Here is a 15,764-nt window from a genome sequence, read left to right on the forward strand (position 1 = left end):
CTGAACATACCATGTATTTAGGGTTTAATTACAATACTTAAATGTAAAGTAATTAGCATTTGTAAAAGTGTGTTGCTCAATCAATTTGGGGTCACTCATTTGCCCTTCAATACTGAAGATGCATGACCTATCCTTCATTAAAAATCCATTCTGGAATGGTGAATAATACATTAAAAGCTTAAGAATTTTAAAATAAACAAAAGCAGAATATAATAAGTTATCTTGCAAACAATAAAAATAAAAATGACCAGACAGAAAACAATAAAAGTAGAAGCAATACTGTCATTTAAAATGCCAAGACAAAAGTTTCTTGACCAAGTGCCAAAGAGATTTCAGATCTGGCACCAAATACATTTCCTTAGGTCCAAACTAAATGTTCTTCTAAACACACATAGTGGAGGCATTGTATATGTGATTCTCTGACAAGTGCACATGGAAGAATTGGCCCCAATTCAGATTAGGACTCCACACACACCTGTTTTCAATCAGCAGAATAAATGCAGGCTTTTAATTTAATTTAATTTTATTTTCTCTTCTCTTTTTTAAAGCAGTCTGTACGGGATTTCAATAGGAAATGAGTGGGGAGAAGCTTTAGTGCCTTTCCCCAAATTCCATGGACTCAATCCCTGCACTTGCAGGAGAGTAGGGATTACTCTACCTTCTGCAATTAGAAGAAAATTTAGTCTGGCCTTTACCGCAAGGATAGTCCAGAATCAAGGCACCATCATCAAAAAGGCCCTATCTTTTTACATTCATAATCCATATTGATGACTGACGGAACTTGGAGAAGATTTTCATCAGAATATTATATTGCACCCACAAGTTAATGTGGGAGGAGATGCTTCTTCACATAGTTGGACACCAAGATATTTAGGGCTTTATTTAGGCACCAGCATCTCAAATTGGATTTGTAAGCAAATAACAGCTGATGTGAATTCTTTTAGCATAACTTAGTTCCACCTAGCTAAACCAATTAGAATTCTAACAGCAACATACTTCATTAACTGAAGATGCTGAATTATCTGCAAGGAAAAGCTCCATATAGAATGCATTTCATTGATGCAGCTAGAAAAATTATGATGAGGGCATGGATTTTAAAAAGGGAACTCTTCTGATTTCTATTCCACTTGGACAAGATAAGCCAAATGAGATGCTGTGAACCCCTGAGAAGGATCTGGTCATCCCATGTGGCTGCCAGTAGGACTTTGGGGAAAAGAAACCAGAGTGCATCCAGCAATACTTACTCAGCCTCAAACTCTATAATAATAAAGGATAATGTCTGTCTGTTGCTCATTGCCACAGCAGTGCCACAAAACCTGGGCACCTGAAGCTTAGTATGTGCAGTAGAGGGTGTGCCACTTGGGCTTATGGATTTAAAAAAAATAAATAAATTTTAAATTAAAACTATTTAAACATATCCACCCTCATGATCATGAGGTGGCAGATTTTGCTAATCAGAAGTAGCTTTGCAAATGATACAGTTCAAAGTCACAGGGCAATACTCCAACAGGACAAAGCTAAATGGTTGCCCATTCCTCGGCTCTGAGGTATCCTCCTCAGGGGGACTGGAGTGGATAGAAATCCTTAGGGAACTCTAGGGGTGCCACTGGCTTCACTGAAATGTACGAAGGGCCATTCTCACCTACAGAAATAGAGCAAGTCAGAAGGGGTCTCCCAGGCCATCTAGTCTGACCCCTGGCTCCAGCCAGCTCCGCTCATGAAATACCTGCAAAGCAGGCTGGTCAGCTCATTTGCAAATAAATGTTTTTGGAACTGAAGTTCTGAGTCCATCTCAAATTAACTCAACAGAACACATTCTAGAATATAAGCATGTTAAAGCTACCCTACACATTCCAAACATTTATAACTGGTCTAACTTCTCTTCCACTTGAGAATGGAGGTAAATCACACACTGGAATGATTCTACACACATGCCCACACAATCCCTTGGTGCTGACAGAGGTTTGTCTGCTTGTTTAAGTGGAAAAGCCCTGAAAATATAGCTATTCATGCACACATTTTGAAGCAGTGCTGTTCTGGAAGCCCTGTACCATATATATTTCCCTGAATGCTTAGATGGATCCACTGCAGAAAATAATTGTCTGATGCCTTAAAATACATATTTATCAGTTAGAAGGCTTTGTGGGTGACAAAACATTTATTTCAATCCTACAGAGGCTTCCCCAAACTACTTTTGACTTAGGAGCTTAAAGGAAAAACAAATGACAAGAAAGCAGGATTTAGGGATGGTTTATCATGTCTGGATGGCAACATTTATAAGGAGTGCTAATACCTTCTATTCTTTGTGCTTTGTTTGAATTTGTTCCTCTCCATATCAGTGAGGGAAATGCCTAATGCCTGACACATTTTTCTGGCATACTGGAAACGGATCCAGATTTCAATGCTCAGCGCCACCAGTGCTGGCCAGCCACGCAAGTGCCGAAGGACAAGACATCCAGTGATGAAACAGGCTGGCTATGCAGTAGCTGACTGGTAGAGTGAATCAAACTGGGTGAAGTTAAGTGGTGGTGGGGGCATGGGGGTGGGGGGGAGAAAACCACCATTTCAGAAAACTTGTCAGATAAAGTGAGTGCCACTTGCTGTTGAAAAAGCCAAGTCAGGCTGCCAAGAGGGAAAGAGGCGCCCCGAGTTTATTGCTCAAAGTTCTCACCTTTGCCCGAAACAGTGAGGTCTCTGGTGGGAACACCAGAACAGAAGAAAAATGTGTTTCCTATTAAGATGTTTAAATGAAAAAGGAGATGAGGGGAAGGGGAGACCAGAGACAGGCAAGTCTCTTAGGGCACTCAGACACAAAGCTCCACTCCAGAATCCTTTCCGAAAAGCATTTAAAATGTAAAGGAACAGTGATGGGTGTAAATCTGCCTGGAAATCACAGTTTAATTGCACTTTCATTCCCAATTCCAGTTAAGTGAAGGTTTATTGGTAGTGAACTAGGGGATAGCACTTTGCATATGCTCAGTGCAATTGTTGCCTTACTGTTACCCTATGTTTAAGGCATGGGCCCTGACACTGATAGGTATGATGTCTGTGACTCTGGTCTGATCCCCCATTTAGCAAAGCAAAACAAATCAAAACAGTCCTCCAAGAAACCCTTGCAAATGTCATTCTTGAGCAATTATAGCAGTCAAAATTTTAGGACTGTTTCAGCTCTAGCGTTCTTTGGTCCTATTTGTAATCAAAGTGAAAACGTTCGTATTTGATCAAGGAGCAACTGTAGCGTAGTTGCTGTATACATAAATGTATTTCACCTAATTGTTTTTGGAGAGTTGCTTTTGTAATTGTTTTTATGGAATGTGGAGTTGCGGGGGAGATAAATACGTCAGAAGATTTCATAAAAACATGAAGATTTCTTTGGAAAACATCAGGGGACAGCCAACCCACCATTTATTCTCTTTTGGCATAGATCAACTGCCAATCCTAACTCTCTGACAAGGGTAATTGCATCATCTAACAAAATGCAATATTTTATTGTTTTACTTCCCTGCTTTTTCACTGTGTTATGTTGATTTTATTCTGTGGCATACAATAAAACAATTGTATGAAATTCTGAAACAATTCTGAAGTTGTATTTGCCTCATTCACACAGTAACCTGAGGCTCTTGCAAAGGATGACATACAAATATCCTAAATAAATAAATAACCTTCTCGAGTGTACCCTTGCAAACCGCCACTGCCACCATTACACCCTCACACCCTGGACAGTTCTCCGCCGGGTTCGATGGCACGTGCCTTCAGTCCCCTTTCCAACCAACGACTGCATGCCCTGCAGGGCAGACCACTGGGTGCAACAGGGACAGCAAGTCCTAGGGTGGCGCTCGGTGCCATGGGAACGTCCCGCCCTGCCTCCATCTTTGCTCAGTCTTCCTGGCTCTTCCAGCAGGTCAGGGCCTGGCACTTCCCCAGAGACTCCAAGAGCTGATACCAGTCATGCCTGCAGTGATAACTTTGGAAGTGAAGTCATTCCCTCCTCTGTTTACCTGTAGATGTTGTCGGACTGCATCTTCCATCAGCCCCAGCCATTATAGCTGTTGGCAAGGGATGATGGGAACTGAAGCCTGACAACTTTTGGAGGGCCATCTTGTGCTTGCTTTAGTGAGATACCAGGACTAAACTACACATACATCTGAGCCATGCTTAGAGCTTCCTTGATCTCTTTTTTGCTTTTGGAAAAGCCAAAAAAAAAAAAAAAAGAGCCACAGGGGGAAAATATCTTCTTAATACTGTTTTTCCTCTTCCTCTCCCATCAGCATTTTTTCTTGCTGAAAAAACTCTCCTTCCCAATACTTTTACCACTTTAGGGCAAGAAATGTAGATGTTTGCCCATAGGTAGTTGCAATAAGTGAGCATGAATGGAAGATCCTGACTTCTAAAAGGCCACTCCAGGCAGGATCCATCTGGCCGCATTCTGCACACATGCAAAAGTGCACATTCTGCAAAAAGTGCAAATGTCTAGCACATTTCTTTTGCAAGCATCACAGGGCAATCAATGGCCAACCGCAGTTGTCTCTTCCAGCATTCATTTTTAACACTGAATTATTGCTTCTGCCATGCAATCCCCAGTATAGGTAGTAGGAGCACATCCAGGAGTATTTCTGACAATGAACCAGTTGTACACTGTTAGTAAGGATTAAACATGCACACAATTTGCGTAACAGCCATGTGAGAGCTCTGTACAGGTTCTTCAATCTGGTGCAAGGCAGAAACGGTCCCTTAGCATAAAATCTCACTGGCTCAGCTATCTGAAAAAGGCCCAGATTGCACAGCACAAGGGTCCTTTGAGTCCCTGAAACATTAAAAGGAAGTGGCTGATCCTCACACAAGCAGCTCATCTGGGTTTCTTGCTGTCTCTGCCCCAAAGCTAACGGCTACTCATTCATTCCAGTAGATTAGCATGTCCCTAATTTCTTCATAATGGGGAAAGAAGAAGCTGTCTCCCTGAATGCCTTTTGTAGTTCACAAACTCAGCACTCAACATCCACTGGAAATTAAATCTGGAAAAACAATAAATTCCCTTCAAAGGCGTTACGCCGCAAGGGAGTTACCCAGAAATCCAGAAACCAGACTGTCATTAGGCAGTGGTAAGAACAGCTGCTTGGAAGGGAGTCATCTCAGTAGCCTGCCTGGCTTGTGCACGGGGCTTAATGAGGACAAGGCCGCTATATATTTGTCAAAGCATCCCAGTTGCAGCCAAAGATGCCAGCAGCCAGTGGGACACTGCTTCTGTGGGCCACTGTGCAAAACAAAAGACGGGCAAGGGAAGGAGTGTCACTGCGAGGGAGTCTGTGAGGCATCACATCTGGACAGGGCGGGGACAGACCCATGGGGCAACACTCGTGCCAAGTCAGATGTGGGTGGAAACGTGACTATGCAGAGGTACTTTGAATGCACGATCTCAAGGTAACTGCACTCAAGCAAAATGAATTTGGGGGCAGAGAAGCTAGAAGGCTGTGAAATGGGGCTTTAGTGAACAATATGGCAAACCTTAGTTTGCTTTATTTGCTTTATTGACTAATTAATTATATTTATACCCCACCTTTTCCTAGCCAGATGGCTTCTATAATCTCCCTCCTCCTTTCCTTTTGCTCTTAATAACCCTGTGAGGTAGGTTACTGTTCTATGACTCCATGATGCAAAGTCTTCCAGTGAGCTTCATTTGTGTGTTTGTTTGTTTGTTTGTTTGTTTGTTTATTTATTTATTTATTTATTTAAAGCTTTTACATCCTGCCCTTCACAATGTCTCAGGATGGTAAAGCTTCATGGCAGAATGAGGACTAGACCCCGGATTTCCCAAGACCCAGTCCAATATTATCTGACTACTTGCAATACGAACTGAAATGAGATTATGATGAGTGAACTACTTCTGGAGGCTTGCTGCCCCCACCCCACTCCCAGTAGCTGGTGCTCATTAACTTTAGTTATTTGCATTTCTGCGTTGTGATTCTTGTTCCTCTTTTTCATGCAAAACAAATTTCCTTCCCTGTCCTACCTGTGTGTGCATGGACACCTCTCTCCCCCACCACCCCCCATGTGCAACTCTCCATGTGTGTAGATGTATACACATTAGGAAATACATATTTCATTGGGTAAAGAAATCCAAGTCATAACAGTTTAATTTATTAATCAGTTAGTTCTGCATACTTTTTCATCAGATTAAAAATACCTTTAAATAAATAAAAAATATTTCCCTCAGCTTAGATGACACATGCATATGCCAGAAGATGGAAGATGACGGGAGAAGGGCTAACATTGTCCCTGTCGTCAAAAAGGGGGAAAAGATGACCCTGGGAACTACAGACCAATTTTCCATTAATCACTGGAAAAATTATGGAGAAAATAATTTAAAAAATCAGTCTGCAAGCATCCTGAAGAAAACGCAGTGATTAATAGAAGTCAACCTGGATTTATCAACATTTAATCCTGTCAGACTAACTGAATCTCATTTTTTGACTGGGTAACCTCCCAGTTGGACAGAGGGAACACTGTGGACATAATCCACTTTGATTTTAGCAAAATTTCTGCCATAGCGCCCCACAACATTCTAATAAGAAAATTAACAAAGGTGGACTAGATAGAAACAGCCAAAATTGGCTGCTGAATCAGACACAAAGACTGCTCATCAAAGGCACCTTCTCAAATTGGATAGAGGTAACTATTGGGGTACTACAGGGTTCTGTCCTGGGCCTGGTGCTCTTCAACATCTTTATTAATGATTTGGATGAGGAAGTATAAGATAATCAAAGAAAGATAATCAAATTTGCAGATGATGCAAAACTGGGTGGAATAACAAACACCCTAGAAGACAGGATGAAGATCCAAGGCGATCTTGATAAACATGAACACCGGGGAGAAACAACAGAATGAGATTCAATAAGGACAAGTGCCAGGTCCTCCACCTGGAAAAAAAAAACCAAATGCATCGATCCAAGATGGGGAATATTTGACTCAACAGAAATGAAAAAAAAATCTTGGCGTAATTGTGAACAATAGCCTAAATTTGAGCCAAAAATGTGATGCAAGTGCAAAAAGGGCAAATGTTATTTTGGGATGCATTGACAGAAGTATTACATCCAAATCACAAGAAGTAGTAGTTCCCCTATACTCCTCACTAGTCAGACCTCATCTAGAATACTGTGTCCCATTCTGGGCCCCAAGATTTAAGAAATATGCGGAAAAAATAGAAAGGGTCTAGAGGAGGGCAACAAAAATGATCCAGGGTTTGGAAATACTGCCCTGTGAGGAGAGACTGAGAGAACAGGGCATGTTCGGCCTTGAGAAGAGAAGACTGAGTGGGGACAAGATATCCCTCTAGAAGTACCTCAAAGGCTGTCGCAAAGAAGAAGGTCAAGATCTCTTCCTGCCGATGCCAAAGTGCAAAACACAGAAAAATCAATTCAACTTGTGACAGCCCAGATTCAGGCTAGAAATCAAGAAAAGTTTCCACACTGTCAAGCAATATGATGGTGGAACCAGCTGCCTAGAGAGGTGGAGGGCTCTCCCACACTAGAGACACTCAAAAGGAAACTGGGCAGCCATCTGAGTGGGATGGAGTAACATGGTGTCCTGCAACGGCAGGGGGTTGGACCTGATGTCCTTCATGGCCCCTTCCAACTCTGCTCTTCCATGATTCTATGATTCTATGCCTCGCTAGAGATGCCACAGTAAATGCACCCATTGAAGTGGGGTGAATCTCTTACAAAACAGGCGGGGATCATGGTGGGAAAGGATCAGATCTATGAGCATGTGGAGGGTATCAAGATCCGTTTCCCTTCTGAACCAACTGAGAGCAACAGAACTGGGCATGGAGATCTCTCTGGGGGCTGCTGAACATAAGACATTTCTTTGGGGTCTTTAAAAAATACTACAAGTGACATACCTAGTGCAGCAGGAACTTTCCCCCTAAGGAGAAGCATCCCCCTTTCCCTTTCTCCCATTGTATAGTGGAGCCAGGGCTCACTGGGGTGCAGCACTCACTGTTTTTTACTAGCAGCAACAGTGATTCACCCGCCAGCGCCAACCCACTAGAACACCTGCTCCTTCAGAGCTTAGCTGCAGTTCTCAAAGGAGCTGAGAGGTGTGATGAATTTCCCAAGCAATTATGTATTGTTCCTGCAACAGTGCAATTTAGCAGGCACCTATTCTTGAATGGACAAGATCTTCACAAAAGACCATCTCCTGGTGAAGATGAAAATTGCTGGAACAGTTCAGCTGGTGTGGATCAGTTCCCATGTCTGAATTATTGGATTTGGGAGTGTCTGCGCATCAAAATTTACCATGGTACTTTCTTTTGTACAGTGAGACAGAGTGTGCCATGTGCTTTTTTTCTATAATACACACTTCCGGGTCTTCTTCATGGTTCCTGCTTCATGCATTATGCCACGCAAGCGCAACTGGGGAAGAGACAAAAGCATCCATGCAACCCAGACCTCAATGTCCCCACACAGCCCCACAGATCTTTGTGCACAATGCTCAAAGATCGAAAAGGAGGTTGTAAGCATGCTTTCCTGAATAAACTGCTCATGATGGGGAACTCTGATATGCCGCCACATCATCCTCTCACATTGTGCTCGTATTGTAGGCAAAAGTCCGAATGGCTTTTAAGTAGCTGTATAATGTCAGTACAAACCCAATATATCAAATGTTTCACACCATCAGCTATGCTAGCACTAATAGCTGATACCGATAGCAAACAGAGTCAGTCCAGCTTTCTGAGATTTCACTGCACCTCTATTGTCATTGGTTCCCATTCATTTTAATCTCTTTTCCTTTGTTCACTTCATCTATCTTCCCCCTCTTATGAAAAGCAGAGGTTGCAAATAGGCTGTTCTTGGATTGTGGATTGTCATTATGTGTGTGGGACTTAGGAGTTACTAGATGTACAGTGAAAGGCTCTCCTGGAATGCACATCCCAAGGAATTCAGTGGGACTCACTCCTCAGAACGAGTGCAGGATTGGATTCTAAAATGCAGAAAATGCTGGGGACAACAGGGAAACTTTAATCAGGAGCTGTGAAGATAGCAATGTGTGGACAACAGGACGACAGGAGCAGCATTCCGGAGCTGAGCAACTACCAGGGAAAAGGGCCTTTCTCTTGTGGCCATTCTTGGAGTCTCAGAGTGCTAGTCCCTATGCACACCAAGGGAAACGCATCATTCATTCATTCAATGTGCAAGGTATACAATAAGAAAAGAGAGCAAAACAGCCACTTACTTTCCCTGAGGTAACTGAGGTGTGACAGCAAAACTTCCGTATTGTAGAGGGAAGTGGTCCGGAGGAAATCATCCTTGTTCATCTTGCACAATTCCTTGCCATCCATATTTTGGAAGAGGTTGGTATCAATCTCCATTAAGCCATATTCCTTTATAGCCCACTCCAGCCATTGACGTACATGTTCCTGGGACCATAATGTGGGGTCTATCAGAAGAAAAAAAGAGGGGAGCTTGTATTCCATTTTGTTTACTGTACCATTAACTGTTCAATAACAGAGGTTATTTGGGTGCTTTACAATGCATTTGAAAGGTGGTTCAAATAATGATAACAAAAAGAAAAAGTAAAGAAAAACTACACAGTATAAAACTTATCAGTATTTTATTTATTTATTTATTTAAACCATTTTTATGCCGCCCCATTTGCAAAAAGCCTCGGGGTGGCTTACAACAATAATAAATAAACATAAATAAACAGTTTATACAATTAGAGTTAAAAAACCGGAAAAATCTTGGCATGCACAAAAAACCCCATAAATACAATTCATAAATTAACAATTAAAATAAGTTTTAAATAAAAAGGTCTTGGCCTGGCGCCGAGAAACAAATAAATAATGGGATTTGCCTTAGAGAAACAGTAAAAAGGTTATTTTCCCCTCACATATGTATGTATTTATTAATAAATACCTTGCTGTTGGATAACAGTATGTGCTAATTATCCTAGCCAGTCCCTGGCCACCAAAAGGAAACAGCAACGAGAACATTGCAACGAGAGATGCATAGTGTTGAGGACTGGGGGATTTCAGAGGCAGAGAATGCCAAGGTTTGGGGTACTGGGGGCAGTCAATGACAATACACCTTTATTCAGTTTCTGGTCTTAGGCTCCTGACTCTGTATGCATGTACAAAGACATTCCCGGTCTATCTTGGAAATCATGAAAACATATAGCAGCAGAAGTCGCATCTCTGGTATGTTGGAGCCAGAGTTCTTAGGTTGGGCTTCTCCATTTTATGTGCACCAAGAACAGTGCCCAGGGTGAGCTGCTCTTCAAGGGCACCATGTTGTGTACCCCTAGTCTATACCATGGGTAGAAAGAAGATAGCTTGGGATCAACTATCTTCTTCTAGATCTCTGGGTGGTTTCTGGATGACCAGGGCCTTTCTGACTCCCAGATGCTCAACAACGGCAACAATCAAATGCCTTTTCCATTTAAATTAGACTGGTGAAGAAAATTAGGGGTAGACATTTTTGTGGAAAGAACTGTGAGTTCAACTCATTTTCATATTGAGAACAAATTCCTAGGCTCAGAAAGTACTCAGAGGCATTTTGTCTTTTAAGTACACACCATTTGTACCTGACTTTGCTTGGAGGACATTGGGTTTCCAGCAAAACAAACAAACAAACAAACAAACAAACAAACAAACAAGATCTAACCAGCCAGAAATCTCCCTGCCTGATAGTGTCCCATGATTTCATCTCTGTTTCCTAAGTTCCATGTTTTCCTGCATCTAAACTTGCCAGTCTCTGAAATCAAGGATGCTACAACCAGGCAGTCCAAACCATTTTGAACCCTGTGCTTCAGCCCATTACAAATTTTGTACAGATGGTTATTAATATTTTTGGAGGGATGTTTATTGCTGAGCTCCAGAAAGTAGTAAATTCTATTAAAATGACCTCCTCTCACTCAGACAAGTTTGCTTTATATGTCTGAGTCATATTTCCAGACTCTACTGACAAAAACAAACTTTTACTCCCACCCACTCACTCGCTGCTTGCAATGTTAGGCCTGCAGAATCAACACAGATGGAAAAAGGATGAGAAATTGGACTCAGTTCATGATGATATATGAACTGCCAGTTAAGACCCAAATGATAACTTCTATCATTGGCAATTTCACCCAGAACTCTTGGCTTTCACTCATCTAGACTAGGGAGCATAGGATACTGACTACTTTGAGTAATACTAAACACAGCTGCTTTTCGCTTCCACTGGTTCCGTTGTCCTGTGGCACAGGCCCCTTGCACAGCAGGGCTTTTGCACTTCTTTTGCACCTTTGGTAACTCTAGACTCTAGTGGGAACATTCATTTCTTTACTGGGAGAGATCAGTGGAGTTTCCTTCTGTGAGCTCCGCTGACCTGTCCTGCTTCAGAAACAAATGTCTGAGCTTTTGGGGAGTTATTTTTAGAAGCATGAAAATCTCATTGCACCAGTGGTTGCTTCTGTGAGATTCTACCTGCTACATCAATCTTACTGAGCATTGGCCACCGGTGTAGCAAGCAGCACTGTTCTTTGTCTTTCTAGCCCAGTGGAGTCTATGGTGTCTTTGCAGAGATGCTTCCCCTCTACCTTATCCTTGCAGCTGAAAATGCCAGGGATTGAACTGGAAGCTTTCTGATTACAAATGCTTTGCCACTGAACTGGGATCCCCATCCGAATGCTCATTTGTTCAGCCAATAACCCTCCTCCCCTATATACTGCAGCCACCACAACACAATGGATGAAATGCGAAGTCATGGTTAAGAACTGCATGACTACACTTAGTCTGCTCTCTGGTTCACACACTCCCCTCCCTTCTTCTCCCATGCAGCTGGGAAAGGCGTTTGGAACCTTTCATATCTGCTTCTAGTTAGCCACAAAAATCCTTCTGTTCTCCTTTGCCTTCTCTACTCGGGACTTTGATCATGCTAAAGATGGGATGGCATGTCCTCCTCAGTGCAGATAATTCTCCATTACTATGTTCAGACGTAAGTCACCCTTTCCAAACCTGAGTCCCTCCAGCTGCTTAGATTACACTCTCCATGATCTGTGTCTGTTGGCTGGGGCCAATGGATATTGCAGTTCAAAAGACCTGGTGAGCATCAGATGGTGAAGGCTATGTGAATGTGCCTAGCTTCCTCCCAGGATTACATGTTCTCCACCCTGCCTCTTCCTGCTTAGCTTGGAGGAGGTGCTTATAAGTGCTAACATCTGCTTTTAGTTAGCCACATTTTTTTTTCATTTGGTCTGATCTGATGGTATCATTATATATGGGCACTTTAAGCAAGCAATACCCAGTGTGAAACTGGCTTGTTTTAAACTAACCATAGTTAATACTGACTACAGTTTGGATGATATAACAAACCATGGTTATCTAAAAGAGAAAGCAAAATCCTATGAACTCCTCATAGTTTCCAAAATCACCCCCAAATATACGCAGAGATTCAATCATGAGCTAGATCCAGATTTAGTCATACATAGAGCAGATCATAAGCCAAACTCTGAAGTACAAGTACTCTTCAAGATGGTCTCCCTAGCCTTGCCCCAAATTCCAAAATTCCACAATCCTGAGCAGCTGTGTTCAACCCTGTCATCAAGCCAGTTCTCGCCATTTTATCCACATTGAGAGCAGGCCTTTTTGCAAAGCTGAATGGCCCATTCAAGACCAATGCCCCACAATGCATTACAACAAAAAAACCACTGAGGACATTCCTTCATTCCATCCCCATCCCACCTCCTGTGAGAATTGCAAGCAAGTTCAGGGGAGGCGGCATTCTGAGGGAGGTGGAAGGTGAGGTCAGCATCTCCACTAATTAAAAAGTGCCGGCGTGGTGCCTCTGGGAGTGCCTCCAGTACACCAATGGCAGATCCACTGAAATAAGTGGGTGGGGGGGGGGGCTAGTAAGTCATGACTAGCTGAAGTACCATTGGGTTCAATGGGTCAACTTTAAGTAGAGGAGGCTGGGCTCCAACACATTATCTTTTGGCTTTATCGTCCTGATGGGTAAAACTGTAAACTATCCTTTCCTGGGTATCTAACATTGTATTGCTCTGTTACTTTAAAGGACAGGTTAGAAAGAATGAGTTGGAAGTAACCACCATGAACTTAATTGCTGTTGCCATGGTGTCTGTTTCAGCTAACTGGAAAAACTAGAACCAAAATGAATGCCCTTCTCATTTCAGAATGGCATCCAAGAATTTGGAATAAAACTATCTTTAAAATATTACTACAGAAGGCCATTCCATGAATAACAGATACATATACTTGCAGAGCAGGAAACAATTTAATTTGCTAAGGTTTAGACCAGTACTTTCCCTGATGATATTTGGCCATTATCCCTGATAATATTTGTTTATCCCCCTTTTGATTGCAATATTCTTGAAATATGTAGACATACAGAGAGAGAGGGTGGGAAATTATGGATTATTACACTTCAATAAGGTTTTTGTAAAGTCTGTTGTATTTCCCAGGGTGGGTGGTTGATATGTAAGGCTAAAATGCTGTTTTTACAGAGCTGCTTTTCACTGCATGCATCCACTTTTATCTGCATCCTGTGTGCTATTTTTTCATGACTTTTATCTAAAAATGCAAGGCAACTGTAAAAAGAGAGGAAGAAAATAGAGTGGAATATATTCAGTATCTACCCTTCACGTTCCTTCAGTTCTCTTCCAGCTTCGGCTCTGTGAATGATCACTGCAATGTATCTACTTTGTTTGTACTATTCTCATTACGATATGGAAGAGAAGAGGGATGCTCTGTGAAGCAGTGGGGGCAAAGAGATGGCGGTAGTGCAATGGACTATGTGACATCATGAGGACCAGAGCTACTTTCAGACGACAAGCAAAAGCTTTAAAACATGAAGAGGCATGAACTCTGCTCCAGATCCTGCACCGTAGGATCTTCCCTGCCCTCTGGTGCTATAGAAACACAACCAGGTTCTGTGTACCTCTGCCCTCCCGTTAGGCATTGTTGAAGACTTCTGCCCCGCTTTTCCATGCTATATTCATTTACTTTGCAAACCACCTGTTTTTCACTGATTTAAAAATGCAAAGGGCATTTGTTCTTTAGGGTAATGAATACTTGAAAAGCAGAATGATTGCATCCCACAGAACGCTAGTGGAAAAGTAAAAGAGGTGGCATCAGTGTGTTAGTGGTTGTACACGACTGCAAGAGGAGTGGAGGACCTGGGGCCAGCATCTTCCTTGTGTCCCTCAGAGACCTCAGTGTGCTTCCCAAATATTCGGGAGTCTGAAAGAAAGAAAACCAGCTCCTGTTTTTGAAAACAAATGGCCTGATGAGCTGTTATGGCATCCCCAGAGGGTTAAAATTGGCTTGGCCACTACGGCCCCTTAAAAAATGTCACCACACATCTTTGGCACCAGTGCGGGGGTACCTGAACCCCTTCCTTGGTTGGCCACTCCTGCACTAGCGTGTAGTGGATGGACAAAGATGAACAAATCAGTGCAAACTAAGTAGCTTCATGTGAGATTTAGACTTAAAGGACGTAAAGATTTAGACTCCTTAAAGGGGTTAATTTAATTAATGACTAATTTAAGTTCAACCCAACATATTTAACTAATCAAAACCAGTCCAAATGCCTTTCAGTTCCCTTCAACCTCTTAAAAGGTGACTGGAAGAAAAGAAAAACAGGGAGACATAGGTAGGTATATTAATAATATATGTGCTTTTATCATCTTCTTAAGGACAGTATCAGTTCCAAATCTGTAATAAGGACCAAGTGTAGTGTTATCATAACTTTGTACATTCACCTACCACTCCCATTCATCTCAGTGCTTCTGTTCCTACTGTGTTTGGTCTACATAGTGATCTTACTATCTTGTATCTTGTCATGTATCTTATCTGATGTAGGGACTATGTAAATATGCCCAAGGCAAGCTTACTAAGGCTCACTGTTCTCCACTTTGATGTTCATGCCATGAACTATGCAGTTTTTGTTTTTGTTTTTTGCATAGGAATGCATCCATATTTTTACACACGGTCTCCAGTAGACTAACACATGCCTGCACGTACTTTTAAATCTATGCATTTTAATGTGAATTCTCCCACCATGCACATTTTTAAATAATGGTGTGCATGTTAGATTGCAAGCTCATAAGGATACAGATTAAGCATCACAAATAATGCTCGGGTATGTGTTTGACTCCAGAGGTTAGGAATTGGGTATGCTCATATAAGTTTACAAATGCAGTGAATGCCACCCCCATCTTGAAATTGAAATAAGCTGCCTTGAGTGATGTGTATGCACAAGACGAGTTGAAGACAGAATCCTCAAAAATGGAAATTATCCAGCAGGCCCATTAGCAGAACATTTCCTTTATGAGCAAGTTTACCTGGTGCCAAGAACAGATTCGGCCAAATCTAAAGGTGCATCCAAATTGGCTTTCAAGTGCAGGAAATGGGTGTTTCTCCTACCTGCTGGAACAATGACTCTCCTCTCATTGGTCGTCATGTTGGGAGGAGGAGGACCATTCTTCTCATCCATGTAGGTGCCGTAATTCAAGGGATTGGATTCTGTCCCGGCACCAACCAGCTTATTGCATTTGCTAACACTACAATCCACTGGGGACTCCCTGGAATAAAAACACACAGTAGATCAGCATTAGATCAATACTGCATTGTGTAGTCATTGGTTCTGGTGCAAACCTACCCACCTTGAAAAGTTAAATGGCACATATTCATTAATACCTAAGACATAAGAACCATGGGAGCTTTGTTCACCTACACCTGAGTAGAAGAAATTGGTTGTGTTTTCATTTTATTT

At 42.1% G+C, this 15,764-nt stretch overlaps 1 protein-coding gene across 6 annotated transcripts in view; it reads right to left on the minus strand.

Moving 5' to 3' along the window:
• FLI1 (Fli-1 proto-oncogene, ETS transcription factor) overlaps window positions 1-15,764 on the minus strand; it is a 115,540-nt gene that overhangs the window by 19,785 nt on the left and 79,991 nt on the right. For all 6 annotated transcript variants that reach the window (XM_044439678.1, XM_044439676.1, XM_044439675.1 and 3 more), the window contains 2 exons: window positions 15,416-15,573; window positions 9,229-9,432 (listed from right to left, as the gene is read on the minus strand). In XM_044439678.1, the coding sequence (XP_044295613.1) occupies window positions 9,229-9,432; window positions 15,416-15,573 (362 nt within the window). The remainder of the gene's footprint in view (window positions 1-9,228; window positions 9,433-15,415; window positions 15,574-15,764) is intronic.

This window comes from Varanus komodoensis, unplaced genomic scaffold (genome assembly GCF_004798865.1).
Source record: "Varanus komodoensis strain SLA01 unplaced genomic scaffold, ASM479886v1 scaffold35, whole genome shotgun sequence".
NCBI lineage: Eukaryota > Metazoa > Chordata > Lepidosauria > Squamata > Varanidae > Varanus > Varanus komodoensis.